Source organism: Pithys albifrons, chromosome 3, assembly GCF_047495875.1.
Source record: "Pithys albifrons albifrons isolate INPA30051 chromosome 3, PitAlb_v1, whole genome shotgun sequence".
NCBI lineage: Eukaryota > Metazoa > Chordata > Aves > Passeriformes > Thamnophilidae > Pithys > Pithys albifrons.
This window is the reverse complement of record NC_092460.1, coordinates 70,382,826-70,404,458: the sequence shown is the minus strand read 5'-3', so window position 1 is coordinate 70,404,458 and position 21,633 is coordinate 70,382,826. Positions and strand designations below refer to the sequence as shown.

The window sequence follows — 21,633 nt, the reverse complement described above, 5'->3', positions numbered from 1 at the left end:
ATATCTAATGATGTTTCTTATTTCTACTTTTTGTATGACATCTTTTGATTTTAGGTTCTTAGAACATCTTGGTGCAGTTTTAATGCACTTGGCTCCTAATTTTTTAAGTTATCTCTTGTAAATTAATCACTGTACATTTGATGTAGCTCCGATCATCAATTTCTACCTTTCCTGATATGCTTTATCTTAGATTATGTATTTCAGAAACTTGAGTTACACTTCTTTTTACTGATCTCTATGCTCCTCTGATTGTATGTTCCTCTAAAATTTAGCTCAATTCTCTTCTAGCTTTAACAACTTCATTGATGTAGTGATTATTGGTTTGTGGGTGATTAAATTAAAGGGGTTTGTTATTGATATTCTTAAATTGGAAACAATGATAGAAAACTGCAGTGCCTTTGTGCTTCAGCTGCCAAAGTTAAAATTGCTCAGACACAGTATATTTATATATATTGTTCATGTAAAGATTACTGACAGTCTCAGAGGATTTTTGAAACATTCAAGAAACTCTCTTTGAATATCAAAAGGCAATTTAGGTTCCGGCATGGATTGAGTAACATGTCCTATGTTGCCAGATCTTACCTGGATGTTATTCTCTGTTGCAGGGACTCCTCGGGTGAAAAGGCCTCGTTGGACCTCCTTCCATGTGCACATCACAAACTTATCTTGGCCATGAGTAATGCCCATGAGATACAGAGAAAAACAGATAGTGGAAAAAGAGGTTCCATAGGGACAGTGTAGTTAAGTCTGGCTTATGCTCATAAAATCATGTAGAAACTAAATAAAAAACTAAATGGAAAAAAAAATCTCCACAAAAACTTCCCAGTTGATGTTACTATTCAGAGAAGGAAGTACAGCTGACAGAGAGAAAAGCCTGAACTCTATTTGTGCCAGCAGATTAATGTCAGAAATACGCCAGGGCTACTCCATGGGGCAGTCAGTGATGACAACTTTTTCTCAGAAATAAGAGGCTTCAAAATCTTACAGCCAAAATCAGCATGTCTGGCGGCCTATAAAGGTCAGCTGGCATCAAATCTTCACTGATCAGTGAGGCTCTTTTCTGACTTCTACAACACACAGCTCAACTTCAAGGACTGGCTTTGTATGCCACTTTTTGGAGAGTCATGCAGCATGAATATTATGGAAAAGCACTTGCCACAGCTGAGAGCATGGCCATTTGAAAAGATTCAGAGAGCTAGACTCAAATGGTCCATTATGGCAGCATTCCCACAGGGTAATGGATGCTCAAGGACATTAGTCTCCCCAGTTTTCCCATGTGGTCAGTGCAGAGAGAAAGGCTTTCTGAAGCTCTAAACTGTCCTCTGGAGGAAAATATATCTTTTCAACCTAAGCAGATGGCTACAGGCTACAGTCTGGGAGTTCTTGTGTAAAAATGCAATAGTCATAGCAAGTAATGTCATCATCTATTTGAAAACACAGACATTTTATGGTTAATACCTACCTGTGCAAGCACCATTGAAGTACAATGCATGCTTACTGTACTTCATAAAAATGTTCAAAGAGCATCCATGTTGTTGAAAGATCCTAATAGAATATGGGCTACTATGGTGCTTGCTGTCCCATGAAATTAAAAAGTTTTGCATCTCCTGATGAATTAAACTCCACAAAGCTGGTCAGAATCAGATTTTAAAGTTCTGTTAATACACTATTCCGCAGTGGTTATCGGTAGTCATAAATACTAGCTTACAGCTTCCTAGACATGTATTAAGCTGTTTCAAGTCCTATAATCCTGGTCAAACTCCTCTCATAAGCTCTGGGACAGAGAAGCATTCCTTATCAAAAAGATAAGGCTAATCCTACTTTGCTTTATGTAAGTGTATTGGAATACCTGAAATGTGGCATCCATCCATTCTGTTGACAGCATGCAGCTGGTCTTGAAGAGCTGTTTTTTCTGGCCTCCATGAGAACACAAGTTCCCACACCAGTTGCTTAGGGAACCCTACAGAGCAGCCCTCATCCTTTATATTTAGTTTCCAGAAATGTCCTTGCATGTTCCCCTTTTATTGTGTCAGTTCTTCTCCTCCCACTACAAGGGTGAAATATTCATTGGCAAAGCTGACAGCAGCACACATGCCCTCTTGCAATGTCACACCCTTTAGCAAATACATCTTTAAAGAAGAAAATACTACATTCTGTTTTCTGGGCACAATTAAGTAGTTGCTTGATTTCTGTACAGGAAAAATAAAAATCCTAAACATCCCAACTTCAGTGACAATATCTCAGCATCTTGCAAGCAATGTCTTGGAGATAGTAAGTGCATCTACTCAAAACCACAAAAACTTCAAGAAATTCCCAGATCACTAGTCCTTCTGCCATCCTTAGGAGTCAGTCCAAATATCCACTGACTCTTAGAGAAATCATAGATTAATATTACCATGGTCTACCTACTGTGAGCTAGATGGACTGAACTCATGACATGATGACAAAGTTAACAAGAAAGTACTTTTTCTGTCCATGGTAAGGTCTCATTTCTGAGATGAAAAATCTGCATCTGCATTATTGAGACAACAGTTCTCTATGCAGGAAGAAATCATTAAGACAGTATGAAAATTTAATGTATTTTCAAAAGCCTGAGCCCCTGCCAAGGGGTTTTGGATACTGCTTTTTTTTTTTTTTTCAGTTTCAACTTTTGACTCCTGTATATTATTTTATTACCTTTAACTCAAAAAGTATCTTTCACCTGGAAAAATATTACCTGCAACAGATTGCAGCCTGTGCTCTTCATGAGAGAAACTAATTTCTTCTGGGTAGCAAGAAAACAGCATGGCCTCAGAGCCCCAGTTGTTGCTCTGCCTTTTGAACACAGTTTTGATAAGAAAAAGGGGCCCCTTCACTCACATGTTATCACTATGAAATGCATGCTGCATAATACAGTAAGTGGCATATCCACACAGACAATGAAAGTTAGTGTTTGATTCCTTGTAGTAGATGAGCATAAATTTTGCAAGTAATGCCTTACTGAGCAGGACCTGTAGGAGAGCTGCAGGAAATATCCCCATAACTGAGAGCGATTACCAGAGACCATGGTATCTTGTATAGCTCTAATTTGATACTACTGTATATACTGGATAGGGAGAGATTTACTTGTATTTTTGAAGAATATGAAATTGGCAGAGTAATGACAGGATAGCTTTATGACAGTTTATTCATCATAATGATGAGAATTTTAAAACTTCCTTCTATCACTTTTTTTTTTATTGTAAAGCAATTATAAATCACCATGAATGTGCCAATACACAGCACACTGATTCTTCTGGCGTGCTTTCCAAAAATTTCTCCCTGCTAAGTATAAAAGAAGCAGGGTCTAGCCATGCTGGAGAGCTGGCCATGTGCATTCTTAGCATTCTCAGGCACTTATACAAGGTCACAGGCATATGATTGAATAGGGAATTCCTCTTAAGCAGTCCGAATACAGCAAATAGAACTTTGCAACAGCAGTTTTCCACACAGAACACCAATGACTTTCCTTTAATACAAAATAATAATGCCAACAACCACATTGCTAACCCTATAGTAAAATTCTTAGTGAATAAGTGATGAGACTGTATCTTCTACACTTTCATAACAGTTTTAAATCAGACAGTCTTCACCTAGGATCAGATTTTATTACAGAATTAGTGGATGTGGTGTAAAGTATTATTATCAATAAAAAAATTGCTTTCCATGCTGTGTGAAGGGAAGAAGTCTGTTCTCACAACTGATATGAAGCAGGTGCTCTTAAAAGCCAGACTGACTGCATTAGGTATGAATTACTAGGTGGGATTGATAAAGACAAACTTTACAACACTAAAGGACAAAAATGACTGGTTTTAGTAAATGCAGTGATTCCTGACATTTTACTGTATTTTTGTTAATCTGTAGTGAGAAGGAAATTTTAAGAAAATTATAGGCCACAAATGTAGCAACAATAATAACAGGATGTCTAAATATGTTTTTAAAATGTGAAATAATATACAGGACAGCACACACAACAAATCAGCTTATCTCAACAGAACACAGGGATCAGAGAGAGCATTCACTGCAACAGGATCATTTTGCTTAATTTATATGCAGTGATTATCCATGCTTGAAAAAAAGGGGAGGGGACACACATGCATTGAAAAATAGATGAACTATGTTTTTACTATATGGACAAAAAGGAAAGGAGAAGAGATAAAATAAAGTTCTCTCATCCCTGAACTACAAAACAACTGATCAGGTTTCAATAAAAAATGCCATTCACTTGCATTAGTGAAAGTAATTAAAAAAACAGGATTTGAAATTATTTCAGGTAATTGCTCAAGTCTATTAACTTCTGCTTTAAAAAAACAAGATCAGAGAAGCAAGTATACCCTCTGCTCTTTTGCAAAACACCTCCTTCAGCAGGATCCAGCCTTGACTTACATATCTGACTTTTAGTAGCAGTAGTAATACCATACCAACACTGTTACTTCCGTGACTTAAATCAGAAAGAATCTCAGTTCTGCTACTAAAACTGAGATGAAAATTTTTGTTTCCTTTCCATTGATGTTTAGGCAATGGTGGACTGTCTGGAGAAGGGCCCAAGATTTTTTTTGTTCTTAATAGGTGAAAAATATAACAAATCCAATTGCTTTCAGTGATTCTGATGTCAGGTAAAAAGAGCAAAGAGGACAAAATCAGATGTAACCAGGTCTGAGGCTCTATCCAGAGCTATAAACCCTTCTGCTCTAAAAGCAAAAGGCTAATTGAACTGCTCCAGGCAACAGCAGTGCTTATCAGAGCTAATTTATTTTGTGGTCTATTATTGCTGACATCACCTCAGCTACCAGGGAAAGTGCTAGAAGTCCTTTTGTTTCTGTGAAAGGACATTTCATCTTAAGCAAAGGGCAAAGTTTGCATTTGCTGAGTCTTTTCAGCTGGAGCCTCACTCCCTCTAGAGAGGGTGTCTGTTTGTTTGGATTTGGTGAGCATTTTGGTTTCTGGGCTATTAACCCTTGAGGACAGAAACTGGCAGTGTATTATATACAGCAGCCCGGAAGTAAACTTGTTCACTCCCTCTCCACCACTCTTCCCCTCTCCTGATGTCCTTATCAGGCATATATGCTGCAGCAGCCTATTATGTTCCATGCATAGTTCAAAAGTGCAAATAAAAGCACTGAATTCAAAACAGAATCTGTGGTAAGGTCTAAATGAGGATTACAATAGAGTTAATTGATTGAGCTAATCTGATTAAAGAAAACATCTTCCCAATTGTCTAGGAAAGGTCTGCATAATGCAATTTGGCTCTAGCTTGCCAAGGAAATACAGTTGATCCCGGACAGTCACAAGAAATATTCCTATAGACTGGGCTGCTTCTCTGTGTACCACAGTTACTTTATGCTAACAGAATTGTTTCACATTGGTCATGGTTTCTAAATAAATTCAGTTAAGCTGATGCAAGAAGTTGCATGAATAGTCTTTCTTTAAAAAAAAGTTAAATATGCCATTTTGAATTATTCAAATGAGACAGAAAAACAGTTAAATTAAAAGAACCCACATATCTATGGCTGAATAATCTTCTCTGATTGAAGAAAACACTTCAATCCACAACTAACTTTTCCTGTTATCTCACTGATGTCAAACGGATTATATAATTCTTGACCTTCCTTTCCTTTCCTACTAAATCTAGACTTCATTAGGAGAACTAAATGAGAAAACATTATTCCAGTTAATTAAGGAAAGGAAAATAGATTCATACAAGGAAAAAAATCCACCTAAAAAAATCAGAGCATAAACCAGCAATTCACAAGAAAAATACTTTCTCCATTGCATCTATTCAGTTCTTTAATATTAGAGATTTCTTTTAAGTAAGAAAGAGAGGCATGGTCCTTTTATCTATGACATCACCTCTTCAGCAAGTTTGGCATCTGTATTGTTCAGAAACAAATATTAATACTCTTATGCTTTGATTTTTGTGCGGATCACTTTTATAGCTTTATTACTGTCAGAATTCTGTTAACAACCAGACCCCACAAAATACCCATGAAATTTGTATTTACATGATAAGTATTTGGTTTTGTTCTATTTTTATCATGTATCCACTGAAGAAAAGGGCTGAGATATTAGCCTCCTTTTTAAATATCAAGTGAACTTTGGATCAAAATATTTCTTACTCTTATTCCCCTCAACCTCAAATTTCTACTTTTATTCACATCTGAGCCCTACTGGACAAATGGGAAAAAAGGAACAGAGGATAAAAATCCTTAAATATGCACTCTTTCCCACTACATATTTAATTATTGAAGTCTTGTCTACAAGAAAGAGCAAAAGAAAGTCAATAAAATCTAAATTGTTCTATCTGTAAATGAAATATTTATCCTGTCTTCTCAAAAGCTACTGCTTACCAATGACAGCTCTCATCATTTAGAAGCCATTTGGAAGTATTTAACTAATCAATTTATATAATCCCTTACTTTGCAGTACATCCAGAAACAGCCTTCAGGAAGCCAGTCCTTGCATAGTGAACTAGGAAGGAAGAAGCTGGGAAAAGTACCTGCACATGCCAAATGGTGACAACTCCACCTTGAAGAAGAGCACAGAAGTGTGTGTGTGCTGGGTGGGATGGCCAGTGGCTGTAGTCCTCAGGTGACTGCCACTGCTGCATTACTTTAGGGATGACCACAATAGGATGATTTGGCCCATAAAGGCTGGTTTATTCTCACCCAGTTCAGAGAGGTTATTAGAAATAAGCTGCAGACAAGGTATAAAAGTACTCTGACGGAGCTTGATTTGTCCTAGTAAGAAGAAACCATCCTGTGCAAACCTAAATTAAAGTTTATGGTTTAATCACAACTTGGCCCTGGGGTTTTGCTTTTCTGAAAAACATGCTATATAATTTTTAATTCTTTGACACTGTCAAGAACTAGCAGTTCTCAGATATTTGGTTTTTTGGAGAAGCAATACTAAGGAGATAGATACACTGAGAATCTGCAGCACCATTTGCCTAACAACAAAGGGGTAAACAACTGGGCCAAAAGGATGTGGTGCTGGCTGTCATAGCCAGCTGCAGATCAAAAGCTGGTATCAGGAAAGCATTTTGATTCTCCTTCAGCTTCCAGCTCACATGGCAGCTGTTCAGTGTACTTTAGGGGCAGTCAAACATTGTATGTGGTCATCGTAAGTGAGGTGGTCAGACACTTGACCTTATTGAGATCAGAAAAGATCACCAGCAAGCATTCTTCCTTCTCTCCTGCCTCTACAGGTGGGGAACAGGGGGCAATGTGGTTGCACAGTTGCTGTTGCTCCATAACTAGCCTGAGAGGCTTCATGCTGGCCTCACACGACTCCTCCACAAGAGCTGATACCTTGTAGGAATTGGAAATACATAGAGGCAAGAACATGATCTCCTAGAGCTTCTTGCAGCCCTTACCCTTTTTGATCCATGAGACAGCTGGAACCAATGCAATGGGCCCTTGAATAAGAGAAAAGTTGCTAACCACCGTTAAAGTGGAGGAGTATGTATATTCAAAGGAGATCCCCCAAAAGACACAGTGTTGAGATACAGCTTACAGCTCTGCCTATGACCTCGTGTGGCATGGTCTCAGGTACTGGAAAGAAGACATAGGAGAGCAAAACCACCTGGGGCTACCAGAGCACCATGAGTACTATCTCACTTTAGGCATCTTGCAGAGGCAGTGACCATGGGCCCAGCCATAACCTTCTTGCCAGTAGGTTGATACCTTTGCCGTACTGCAAACCCATCTTAAAATTGTGTCTGGACTGGTGCCAGAGCACTCAACAACTCACAGAACTAAACTCTCTGCATTAAAAATGTCATTCAGCCTTTTTGCAATTACTGGAATCATCAGTGAGAAATCCAGGACACAGGCTAATGGCTAAGATATGGTATGACAGGCCTATCAACGAAGCCTTTCCAGGAAGGCAGACCACACCAGAGCTGCAGGTGTGACATCTGGGCAGCCACTCCTGCCCACCTAGGGTACTGTGAGGTAATGGAGCTGGATGGCAGCTCTGGCTCCCTGCTCCCAGCACTGACAGGACTTACATTACAATGGGAGGGAAGGAGCAGCTGAGATGAATTGGCTTTCCACAGCCTTCCAAGACAGAGGACTGGGGTTGTAGATTTATGGTGTTGGTGCTATATATTCAGTAGTGACTTTAAAAATCTTTATTAAACTTGCACCTACTGAAGGAGGCTATGATAATGTAAAAAATTGGAAAACAAGCCAAAATCTCTTCCAAAAAGCTTTATGTTCACAATTAGAGGTTCAATTGTGAGCACTTTGAAGTAGAATACAGAGACAGTTAATAGTCACACTGAGTATCTGCTGTTTAGATCAGTGCTCAGCTTCTCCAGTCATCTGTCAGGATTACTCTGATCCCACAAATCCCCAAGCTTTTGCTGCAGAACAGCATCCCTGTGGAAAAAAATGGTTGAAGGATCTCTACTTTTTTATTTAGGACTGCCACACATACATTTAAAATGCTCAGTGAGTTTGATAGTGTCACTGCCCTGCACTGTAAACAGCAGTGGAGTGCACTTGCTCAGCCGTAGCTGCGACAGAGAAGCGTATCTGCCTCCCAGCCACACTGCTAACTGCCTATTTTCTTTATCAGCCCAGTTTGGAAATGATCATCAGTGCTCTTGTGTAAACATGGAAATCTGGGTCAATTAACCTCATCTATGACAATAGGTCATAACATCTGCCCAGTGCTGTAACCCATCTGTACAATTTTCCACAGAGTATTTTGTCTCCATTTCCCACTCTGTCTCACCACCATTTCAGCCCTTTGGCCCTGGGTGTTATAGTTTGAGCATCTCCTTGCACAACACAGAGGACACTCACCCATTATACATGTGGCACAGCAGAAGATTGTGCAGCTTGGTTAAATCTTTTTAAAAAAAACCAAACTTTGAGAAGGAGACAATGTCAAACCTTTGCCTCACTGACAGATGACCCAATCATACCACTGATTTTAGCAAAGGGAATCACTGTTTTTTCAGCATATATATATGTAAAAATACAGATTTGGGATTACTGCATATACACAGACAAAAGAGGGAAAGAGCTTTATGAAAGGACATTAAACTGCTTCATAGGAGAAACTATTTTTAAATTTACACAGATAAATGCACAAATAAAAGACACAACCTGCTGGTCATCTTCCTCTCCTATATATTTATTATTCTCTACCTAGAAAAGAAAAAAATCAATTTTCTATTCCCTGAATATCTGTGTTAACATCTCCAGCAGTTTTCTAATTCCACATACTTTGTACACAACACAGAGACACTGTTTCCTGAGCTAATGTTTGTCAGATAGCTTGTTTTCCAACAATTAGCTACATCAGGATTTCTCCATAGCAAATCAATTGCTGATAGCTTTGGCTCAGCCAGATGAGAAGTTTAGCACGATGACACACATCTCAAAAGCAATGACAAAAAAATGACAAGTAGCTGTTATAGTAAGCTTCTCAAAAATAAATTGCAGTTGCCATACCTTGTAGCCCTTTGATTCTCATTTTGTTTATCCTTTACCCTTTCAGAATATTCCCCCAGTATAGAATGAGACAGACATGCTGTATTTACTTATCTTTGGCAAGTTGTAATTCCCCGAAAAATTTCTTTGAAGTTGCTACTTAACCCATGTGATGAAGACTGGCAAAGTCTAGTCCAGTCCCAATGTAAGTAAGCTTAAAAAAACCCAGACAAACAGAAAAAGAAAAAGCACGTAGAACAGTATGCTCATTACAATAACACAACACTTCATGCAACCAATGCTGCATAACCAGTCCAGGTCAGCCTTACAAGATTCCTAAAATTTGACCATGATACATGAGGACAAGGAAGAAAGCAGTACATACAAGACAAGGGCCAAGTCTAAACAAAGACATGTTTTCTGAATTTACAGTATGTAAAGTCTTCTATACTTTCCATGAATTTGTAAAAATACTATATTTCCTCTTTTATGAAAAAAACTTTGGGAAGCAAATTTAGTAAGGCTGCAGGAACCACTTGCCACTGAAAAAGTTAATTGAAAAACTTCCCATATTTCATGAAGTTATCTCTGAAGAGAAGATACCAATCCCTAAGATGAAACAGGAGCCCTGGCAATGGTGGCAGATTTGTTCACCAAATGTGACATCAAGCATACAGTGAGAAGTAGAGGTTAAGAAAACTTGTCACAATCAATATCACTGCTTAATTAGTTACTGCTGATCAGTGAGAGTCCTCATGACTGACAATTTTAATTCCTTGACTAAGGCAACTGTAAAGGTAGTGTGGCAACTTTTACCTGTTTTCATTATGTGAAATATTTATAAACAAATACAAGCACTTGACTTATAAGTACACACTCATTTTACACATTTGAATAAAATGATTACAATGCCCTTCATTCAATGTTTTGAAGAAATTATTGCAAATACATTATAAATTGAAAGCCATTAACATTTACCCAGTGCTGCCAGGCATCATGGTGGCAAATGTAACCTTTTTGTGCTGATCAGTCCAAGAAAACTCACCACTTTTTCCCCCTAGTGATTTTATATAAAGGTTTTATGAGCCTGTGAAAGGAATTGCAGAAGTCTGGACATTTTTCTCAGTAGCTACATGAGTTTTCTTCTGTGTTTACTGCAGAGGAGCTGAGTTATCAGCATGACTGTAAGTGTTGCATGGGGTCAGCCTGTGCCTCTGCACAGTCAGCTGCATGCACTGAAAGCATCTCTAAACATGCATGGGAAATTTCAATGTATGGACCAGAGAGTAAAACTAAGGCCAGGCTTGCACTGAAGGCATTCACATTAATGCCATGCTGTTTGCTTTTCCCAAAAAAGGTATGACTGGTGCATGGCCCTGCACTCACAGAGAGGAGACGCAGTTCAAGGATTGACAATATATATATCTTTTAAAACATTTTATCTCTTTTTATTAGTTTTTCCTGATAGTTGCTACAAGCAAAGGAGGTATTCAGAAATGTGACTGCACAATACAAACACAGGCAGCAAACTAAGTCGGTGGCATGAAAGGTGTATCTGAGAACACAGAGTTGACAGAATCAGAGTCGGATTTTGTTCGAGTAGTTTTTAAGATACTCTCAGTAATGACGCTGTCATTAGGAAACAGTTTTACTTTCCCATTCTGACTGTGTTTAGATTCATGCACGGGTTCCAGGAAAGCCACCCGTTTACCAGTGCTAGCCTTCTTCTCGTCAGCTGGCAGCTCTTGCGGCATTGTGGAATTCAGTATGGATGAGTGGGCACTGCTTTGGTTCAGCTTCCTCTTCTTCTTTTTTGTCTTACACTGACACGGGCAGGGGGTCAGATAGAGATACAGCAATACTAAAATAATACTGGCCACACAGGCAGCAAGGGTGGTAAAAGCTGTATTAAATGCTTCATGCGCATGGGACCTGTTCACTGTGAAATTGCTAACATTTATTCTAACCTCTATGGTTTCATTTAATAGTCTTTTCTTATTTATTGCGATGCAGGAATACAACCCTGAGTTCTCCAGCTGGGCATCTGTTATCTCCAGGCTGCCATTAGGAAACACCTTGAAATTACTGGTCTCCCTATCTGGCTCCAGCAATCTATTGTCTGGACTAATCCAAACAAAGTGTGTGCCTGCATCACTGATTCTGCTGTCACAGTGTACAATCAGCCTGTCACCAACTTGGGCATCGTGAATAAACCCAAAGGCTTGGAAAGAGCTGTTGACAGTGCTTTCAGAGCAATTCAGAAAGTTGTCGTGCAGTAAAGGCAGTATATTGTGACCCCTTGGGTCTGTTTGCAACAAACAGCTGTACTCATTTTTGAAGTCCACCACTGAGCTGAAGTGCCTTTGATACCAGAAGATTAGCATGGAGTACAGGACACAGTCACAATAAAATGGGTTGCCATGAAGATAAATTCCACTAAGTTGTTTAGCCGGTGCTGAACTCAGGCGCTGAATAGGCACCGACTGGATGTGATTAAAGGAAATGTCCAGCAACACAAGGTCTGTCAGCTTATGTTTTCCAACATATAAGTCCAGTGGGAAATGCGAGAGTGAGTTGTAACTTAAGTACAGCTTCTGTAAATTGTACAATCCTCCAAATGCTAAAGAGTCAATCTGTGTTATCTGATTGTTGAACAGCAGGAGAACCTCCAGTGCCTTCAGCTCCTGAAACACAGGGCTGCCCAGTGTCTTCAGGCTGTTGGATGACAAGTCTAGGTACTTCAGATTCGGAGTTGTGGAAAAGCTTCCAGTGATAATGCTGCTAATGCTATTATGATTGACTATTAAAGTGTTCAGTTTCTCAAATAACACTGGGACCCATTCAGGCTCCAAAAGCCCAATTCTATTATAACTCAGATCCAGCCTTTTCATACATTTGTAAAGATTTCCTGGCACTCGAGTGAGGTTCTTATTAGTGCAGCTTATAATATCACTGGCACAGATGCAGGCTGTTGGACACATCCCTGGGGCACTGCCACAAATGCTCACTGTGAAGACCAAGAGGCACGCGAGTCTTTTGCAGTTCACGTTAAAAACTCCAAGTTGAGTTGGAATTGTCCACCAGTTTAAAGACATTGTCGCTGTCTCTTAGCTGTCTCCCAGTGCTCCTTGCCAGAGATTATATGTGCAGTTAGTTTTGCATTAGTCACTGTCAAAAGAGGGATACAGAGGTACAGCATATTAACATTTACCATTCATAGCTTGACTGATTTCTTATATATGCCTTTTGAAAAATACAGGGAATTAATTCTTAGTGTTTCACACAGTTAATTGTAAAATCTAGTTCTTAGGTGATGTAAGTGTAACATTAGCTTTATATAAACATGAAATTCTGTTTTCATGTGCAAAAATATACACTATAGATACAGTATTTTTTGTCTTCAAAAAGAATACAACTGTTCTTTAGTCTTGGACCAAGTAATGCAATTTCTGACAGTTCATTAAAAAAATAAAACAGAAATATTCCCCTGTGGAATATGACCAGGTAATGGCATGCCCTACCTCTTTCCAAACCAACACAGACAGAAAATCCCCAGTACAGGAAAGAAAAAGCCTCATCAAAAAATGTTATTTTTTTTGTGGAAGCAGTTATAACATGGGGTTCTCTATGATCAGACAATGACACAGATTTTCAAGAAAAGAATTTTCTCAAACTTCTTAGCCTTAAATGTCAAGCGATTTTTTTTTAAATTCAGTAACCCACAGTTCAGGTAACAACAGCCTACTTTAAAAGTTATTAAAGATGTTCAATTATAGTATTTTGTATCCTACATTTTGCTGTTTGGCTACTTCTACCTTTGTCAATAAGTGTTGAGGAAGAAATCTTCTATACCTGATGCCTCCCTCAGGGCCAAGTTTTGGGAATTTTCATTAAGAATGAGTCAGCTGTTTCTCAAAACTTCGTAAAGGAAAAAAAATATTTTGCTCATATGTAAATACTAAGAAAAACCTCAACCATACTCTTTTCTGAGAATATGTTAGAGGCACTATGATTTGAGACAGGGACATAACATAAGTCACAGTAGTGATTCTGTGCTAAGGAATATGCTTTTTGCAATCTTCTAAGAAAATGTACACATACGTAGCACCATAATGTTCACTCTTACTCTCCCAGTATAACTGTTATGAGTTTGTCAGTAAAATCACATGAGTTCAACTGCATTGCTTATCGTCACCCCTTCAGAGCTCACATATGGTATTCAGCACCGACACATTACCCTCATACTTATTTCTCAAATCTCACCCACCTGTTGGAGCAGTATCGGAGCAGGATGAACCCTGTAATGTTTGCTCCGAGCTGCTGATAGTGGCTGTGGCCAGGAGCTGGGAGGCTTCCTGTGAACAGTTGAAGGAGAAAAAAGCAGCCTCAGAGGGAAAGAAGTAGAATGAAAGGATAAATTGTATTCTCTGATGATGCAGGATGGATGAAGAAAAGATGAATCTTGAGGACAAAATCATTAAAGTCAAGATCTAAATGGTGGAGGGCAGAGAGATGCTCAAAGAAGCGGAGAGAGAGAAAAGAATGGTAAGAGATACATAGGGAAGGAAGGGTAAAACCGGGAGAGGTGGATGCTAATGAAGCACCATCATTGTTACTAATGAAGCAACTGAGGAGGAGGTAGTTTGAGGATGCAGAAGTCAGGCAAGGCATACAAACTTGGAAAAGCAGATGAGGAGGGTATAAAGGGAAAGGAGGACTAAGCAGAAGAGGGGCAAGAGCTACAGGTGAATCTTAGAACACACTTCTCCAGAGAATTTAGATCTGCTACTTATGGACCTAAGATTACCTATTAATTTATTAATATATGCAAAATGCAAAGATTTCCACTCCCCCTCAGTTCTTTATTTCCCTTGTCTCAAACCCCCTGCCAATCTGGCAGGCTGCTGTCTTCTGCTGACAAATCTACTCTTAAGTCAAGTGGTAGAAGAAGTGCTATGAAACTAAAGAGCTGAACCTTCAAACGACCCATTAAAAGAAGAAATATGAAGGCAGCAGGATGGAAGGACTCAGCTTTAACAAGAATTTATATGTATGTGGGCTTTAGATGTTTGCATCCATAAAAAACCCCAAACCAACCAAACAAAAAAAAACACAGTAAGAGAATGGCAACACTGCCAAGTCAAGTGCTCAAAAATTAAAGTGTCAGAATTCAGATTTTCTTGCCATTTTTGATTTTATATACAGTTCTTGGTTACATAATTGCTAAATTCTCCTCCAAAACCTTTCCCCATACTGTGCACAGATTCTGAGGAAGAACAGGAAAAGAACGGGTGATCACATGAAGAGCTCAGTAAATGCCTATACCTGAGAGATGGAGCAGATCCTAGCTGCCACAGAATTCCTGTGAGATCTGGCAAATTATGTAAACTGGTGACTATTAGAAAATAATGAACATATTAAAATCACCAGCTCGGCACTCAGAAAACAAGGAACCTCTGTGTGTTAAGTTTGGGAAGGACGGATCTGAAGAAATGCTGAGATGAGAGTCAGAATGCATGATGCTAGCTGGCACTTCTGACTGCAAGGACCTCTCCTTGCTTCCCTGTCTTTGTGAGGGATATAGTAACACGAACTTAGCCATACAAATACTGTAAAAATAAATTGATTGGTTCAAATGAAAGCTTAATATCAAGATTTCTAAAGTCTTCTATGCTTTTAGAGCCTACTGAAGCCTCTATCTGCATGGGGTTTCCAAGGGCAAGTTTGGGACCCAGAGAATTGTATTTTTTTTAACAAGTCATAATAACCTAAATTAGTTGGTTTTGCTAGCTAGCTAGTCTATGGCAACAGTTAATGGATACAAGTTCTTCTAGAGTGTGAGACCTATGAAGCATTAGAGAAATTACCATCAGGAAGTAATTCTGTACCTCATTGTGAATTTGTATGGCATACAGTACATAAGGCACAATGGAAACACACTGTCAGATGAAAAAAGTATTTAATAACTGCTCATGTAGTTAGCCTACTACATAAGAAAACAACATACCGTAAAACCATGTGCGTGAAGACTGAATTATAAAGGATCCACAAAATGGGAGATGAACTGCTGGTGCAGAGGTTGCCTTCCCACTAACGTTTGAATGCCTGATTCTGCAAGCTATGCCACCTAATTTTTAATGTAGCTACACTTGGAAGATGAATGGTACCTTCAAAAATTAGCTTCCATACTGAATATAACTGCAATCCTGGAAATATTCCAAGCGGGACATACTAGGTCAATGCTCAGATTTGGAAGGATTACCAAGTTTCATAGACAAGATAACCTTGAATGTTTGATTCTGTCTGTGCCTACAGCTATCTGATCTGAACTCTGAGCTAGTCTGCAACCAAATACGACAGGCAGATCGGTGGCTAGTGTAAAACAACAGAACACCTTTGAATTCTAAGAGCAAAAAAAGTTTGCAAGGACTGAAGACTGCGTAGTCCATTTCCAAAGTTCGTTGAAGTTGAAAAATGAAAACTCCTTTAAATAACTTGCCTTGCCTGGCAGGACACATCCAAATTACAGACACTCTAAACATACCACAAGACACACAAGGCTATTTAGAGAGTACACTGAAAAGCTGAAGCCTTTCTTGCCATGCCCAACTCACAGAGCAGCGCCTACATGCCCCAACAGGTTCTCTGTCCTTCTGGAGAGTAGGGCTCTTGAGCTGCAACTTGCTTTTCAACCTATGTTCCCCAAATCTACACAGATCACCCAGGATGGTCTTCAAAGCCAAGCATGTTCACTATAATTATTTATAACCTATGTGATTATTTGGACTTACTCAAAATGACTGCATAAATATATCTGGGTAGTAATCTGTATGTGTCAAGTGGAAGGGAAGAACAAAGCCTACAATTAGCCCTATATTAAAAAGTGGCATTTTGTTTCACCCCACTCACATTATTTCAGGTCTTAGAAAATTGCTATTTTACAGATTTCAATATTGCATATTTTCTCAAGAGAGATACTGCTATTGAACTCTACCAGCTAACATGTGTCAACAGACTCTGGAGAAGTACTTCACCATTATTTCTGAATGAGCAATACCTTGTTTGATTTATAGTAAAGTGAAGGCCGTTGTTGGAAGCTTTGTTCTTTAAATTCTTCTCAAGTAAATAATTTCTTTGTGGTGTAAATTGTAATATTTTAAGTTCACTGCCAAAAACACAATACTCCCTGCGGTGAATCATCTGTGCAGTAATGCTACACATGCTTCTTAATTGTTCAAGAAGGAATGCGGGACATATCCTGCTATCATAGGCAATATCCTCTGTGGCCAGGAACAGCTCAATTGATTATAATCAATCAACTCTGAAAGAAGCCAGGGATTTGGTTCTTGGTTTTGAACCTTTTAATGTGTATGTTTGTTACTGGTTTTTGTGCGGGGTTTTTGTTTGTTTATTTCTGGTTGGTTTTGGTTTGGTTTTGTTTTTTTTTTTAAAGTAACTAGCAGCTAGAGCTGATTATGGAAAAGGGGAATGCCAGGCAGCATACAGCCTTGCCACCAGTTATCACTGGATCAACAAATGTTCTAGACACTTGTTTCCCCTTTCTCTAGGCACTCTGTCTCACTAACACGACACTAATAATCTCTACACCAACTTTCTCATTTCCTGTAAGTACCTTCATGCTTATTGCTGTTTCCTCCAGGGAACCTGTACACCATACTACCTCTCCCAGTTCATTTGAGAGTTTGCTAAAAAATCCTTGTATGGCACATCTCTTATTTTAAGCAGTGAATTGGACTGAAGATCACAAGTCACTGAATGCTTATGCAAACACTACCATTAGTCTTTTCATTGTTAAAAAAATTGGATTGATAGATGTTATTCCTATTGTAAAGCATTTTCCTGTACACTAGTGATGCAAATAGTACCAAATTTGGCTGGCACTTTCTGCACAGCGAAAATGCAAACTTTTGCACACAACCCTGCTGTACTACTGCAGAAATAGTGTTGAGCCTCTAGAGAGCTCAAACATTAGAAAATACTAAAGAACTGAGTTCACCCTCCAGAAGGTTCACAGCATTTCTACATCCCCTACCTCCTTCCGTTGTGCCATGTCTTCTGTGACTGTCTTCTCTTGAGTCTTCTACCAATCTCACCAGCCTACAAGTAACTCGTAGATCTTTGCACCTTCTCACTGACTTCCAATGTCTACACAGGTGTTCTCCCCCTATATTAGTCTGCATATCAGCTCAATCAGGGCTGTACTAGTTAAATATAATACATAAAATGAAACAGTGATGGCTCAGGTGTTAATGTTTTTTCATAGCCCAACTTTTTTTTTCTGGCATGACATTTGACAAAGCTTTCCTCATGAACTCAGAAGAAAAAATGACTTTTAGAATGGGGTTTTATTAATTTATAACAACAATATTATACAAGTATAATTATTTACGCTTTAAGCCTAACTTTGCAAATCCTGCTTAAGTACATGACACAGCCATTAATTACAGAGAGTGGCATTCCACACAATTAATGTTCTAAAAAGTTACACTTACAAGGAAGGTCTGCATAGGCTTCCATTCCTTGTGCATGTGTGAGATGCTGTCACAGGAAATATTCCTTCAGCGGCTACCTCACTTCTGTCTTCAGGTTCTACTCTGCTTTTACTACTCCTGAGTGGAAAATGCATTCTCTGCATCAACTCTTCCTGACAGCTGCGCTCAGCATTTCTGACTGAGCAGATCTGGATTACTCAACCACTGTAATCCATGAGATTTAGTGACATGATGGATTGGACGGCAAAGACTGTTGGTGAGCCACATCTGGGAAATGTCTTGATACACTGGACTAAATCCCTAAACTGGGCTAAACTGGGCTTGGTGCAGGACCTAACAGTGATGAAAAAATGGCTTTACACCATATTTCCAGCAAGCTGATCCCGAGGTCAGCCTGGCAAAAGTAGTGTGGTCTTTCTGGCCAGCCTATGCCCAGCCCTTAGCTGCGCTGAATTAGAGATTAATTTCTCCTAGTAATCTGAGCCAAATAAAACCACCATCTCCCACTTATCCCTCACTAAAGATCAAATTTCTTTGATAAGAGATGTTTTGGTTTTTTTAAACCCAGGATAATTCACTTGGCTTAAAGAAAACTGAGACACAGATGAACAACTGGGTGACGCAACAACAGAGCCTCAGCTGGAATAATCAACAGTCTCTTTAAGGCAGTACCAGCTACATGAAGTCAACACTTTGCAGCTCTTATGCCTCTGAGGGAGTACAAGGGAAATAAATATGCATCAGTGAAACAACAAATTCATCCTTTTTTGCTGTGTTACTTAGTAAATCAAGATGCAACCAAGATTACACCTTGCAAATTATTTTAGTTGCTAAGGAGATCAGCAAATAATAAAGAAAAAACGCAATGATAAGCGGCAGTGCCTATATTACAGTATCGGTAACCAGTCTCCAAGCAAAAAATCTCTAGATCTTATGAAAGTTTAGTTGTCCAGCGTAGGATTCTCACCACCTCCAAAATTTATCTGACGGGCTAAACTTCAGAGAACCCCTCTTGCCTACAATGTGGGGGGCTACTGCCAGTCTCCCCACGGGGACTGCCCTCTACAGCCCCCAGAGTCCTACCGAGAGCCGGCTGAAGGCAAAGTTTCGGTGAGCCCAGTGGCCTGGCAGGCTAAGTTAGCATCGGACCGGGGGCACTCCCAAGCATTCCGAAAGGTCTCTGACAGACTGCCCTGGGCAGGCTCGGTCACTGCCGCTCCATTCCACGCCGGAGGTAGGGACCCGGTCTTCCCCGCCCGCTGCCGGGCTGCGCTCGCCCCCGGCTCCGGCGGCCCCTCTCAGCCCCGGCTCCTGTCCCTCTAGACCCCGTCCCCCGACAGACCTCGGCTACCGGGGGGATGCCTGCTTCGCCACCCCTCTGGGCAGCGTTACCTGGAACTGCCGGTGGCCGCTTCATGTCCGAGGAGCGCGATGCCGGCCCCGCCGCCGCCTCCAGCCCCGACCCCGCATGCTGCACTCCGCTCCGCGCCAGGGGAACCTGGGGGCCGCCGAGAGCGCGACAGCGGCTCCGCTGCGCTCCCCCGCGGGCGCAGGCAGTGCTGGCCCGCTGCCCCCGGGAATGGAGCTGAGGCCCGGAGCTCGGTACCGGCGGCGAGTGAGGAGGGAAGGCAGGAGACTCACGGTTACAGTGGCAACGGGTTTTTTATCCCCTAGTGCCTCCGCCTTCCCAGTCCCCCGGCCGCGCAGCGCCAGACCCCACTCCGCTTCTCCTCGACGCGCTCTCGGGGGGCTTCCGCGGCAGCGAGACAGAGTCATCAGTGCCCCGGGGGAGGAGCGCACCAGCCGCCCCCGCTCCGCCCCTCTCTTCCTCGGGGGCTGCCAGCCGCTCCGCCCCGCTCCATTCCACTCTGGCCGCGGTCCTCACCCGCTCTGCCCCCACCGCCAGCGGGCAAGGCTCCGCCGCCTGGGTGGGCTCAGCCTCTCCGGTGCACACCAGCCCCGAGCCCCGAGCCCCGAGCCCGGCCTGCAGCTCCTCGGCGCCCGGGCCGGGGGCGGGCAGCCCAGCTCTGCAGCCACGGGGGGAAGCCCCGTTATCGGGCGGTGGGGGACGCTGCCGAAGACGCGGTCCCCGTTAAAATGCACCAAAACTCCCCGTAAGCGGAGATGGAACAGCGTGGTGTTCGTAAGGGGCGGGTAAATGTAAAAGGCATCGTGTAACCTGTAGAAAACCGTCCTCCGGTTCAATGAATGATCAAAACCAGCGGAGGCTCCGTAGTAAACTGGGCTTCGATGAAAGCAGAGGAGTCTATAAAATTGTTCAAGGGGTTATCTAAAATTGATTGCTATGTACAGCGATTCTTTTGACCGTGGAATCTGTGGGAGAGCTGCTGCAAATGGAGAAGTATGACCAGATCAGGAAGAGGCAAAGCTGCAGCTGAAAGCCCAAGAACATATTTCTCTCTTTTCCACACTAACTTCAACCTGTCGCAGCGAAGTTTGCCACTACATTTCCACGGTAATTTAGAGTACCCTACATTTTGAGACTGAAACTGAACACGGGCTAGTTTAGCAAATAACAAGAGATTGTGGGTTTATTGTCATCCAGATGCAGTTTATAGAACAGCTCTCGGCAAACGGGCTTGCATATTAAAGCTGCTGCAAATCACACTTTTCTTCCAAAAGCAATGAATTTTAATATGAGGGTTCATGGCTACATTAAAAGCTCAGGCGTTCCATCTTGTCCTAAAATTCATGCTACAGACAAACACAAACTAAAATTCCTTAGTATGGTGCAAGATATCTGTTACACATCTGATTCAATACCAATTAAAGCCCAGTAATGCATAGGTGATACTGCTATTGATTTCAGAGACTTTTTGAGCACTACCTGATCATAAAAATTCAGCTTTTTATTCATCATTCTGACTTTGTGCTGAATTTCTGCATTTCTCTGCAGTTGAACTATACTGCACTGAAATAATTTTAATCTTCAGGTTATTGATTCAACTTTGATTTGTTTCAGACTCTCCATAGGAATATTCATTTGTTTAAAGAAGCTTGTTGGCTTCATTTAGACTAAATCATTAAACTTTGGTGACCTCAGTGTTACAAAATATTGGGTGAAATTTAAGTTGATCACATTGCCAACATGGTCTGATAAAGATGGTAGTCATTTTTTAAGTCTCCTTTGCCTATCAAAATCTGCTTTCTGAAAATACTGAGCCTGAATTCTTCTTAAAGACCTGCTTATGGAATGAAAATTACTTGGAGTAGCTGTCCATTTGTGATTTTTGTGCACACTTTCATTGAACTAAACTGGTTTCAAAATACTAACAATTTTAATTGCAGCTTATTCAGAACTCGGTAAGTGTGGAGCACTAGTAGGTGCAAAGTGACAGTACTGCTTGTAGCTAAGTTGTTTAAATTCCAGTCATGAGATCTGGACATAGTGATAATTGTTTTGGGGAAGGCAGGATCGGCATCAAAGTGAAGTCTAATACTTAAGTCAATAAGAATTTTGTTTCCCAATTTTATTTTTGTTCTCAATGCTGACTGGGATTTTCTTTTTATGTTGAAGATCTCAGCACCCAGATGCTCAAGAAATTGATGGGAGTGGTGATGATCCTTAGATGAGCTGCTCAGCTTACAGAGAGAGGCCATCTGCCAATAAGCAGGCTTTGCAGAGAAATCATGATCAA

The 21,633-nt window shown here is 40.6% G+C and overlaps 1 protein-coding gene across 2 annotated transcripts; it reads right to left on the bottom strand.

Moving 5' to 3' along the window:
• Positions 1 to 10,911: 10,911 nt before the first annotated feature.
• On the bottom strand, positions 10,912 to 19,819 carry AMIGO2 (adhesion molecule with Ig like domain 2). 2 transcript variants are annotated; one of them, XM_071549981.1, is made up of 3 exons: positions 19,367 to 19,819; positions 13,729 to 13,816; positions 10,912 to 12,629 (listed from the first exon to the last, which is right to left on the bottom strand). In XM_071549981.1, the coding sequence occupies exon 3, from the start codon at positions 12,554 to 12,556 to the stop codon at positions 10,991 to 10,993; it is 1,566 nt and encodes a 521-aa protein (XP_071406082.1). In that variant the 5' UTR covers positions 12,557 to 12,629; positions 13,729 to 13,816; positions 19,367 to 19,819; the 3' UTR covers positions 10,912 to 10,990. The 2 variants fall into 2 exon arrangements, with proteins under 2 accessions (XP_071406082.1, XP_071406083.1); XM_071549982.1 differs by lacking the exon at positions 13,729 to 13,816.
• Positions 19,820 to 21,633: the final 1,814 nt, after the last annotated feature.

What these genes read in the sequence shown, in the direction of transcription:
- AMIGO2 (XM_071549981.1), bottom strand. Translation starts at nt 12,556, where the DNA reads ATGTCTTTAAACTGGTGGACAATTCCAACTCAACTTGGAGTTTTTAAC.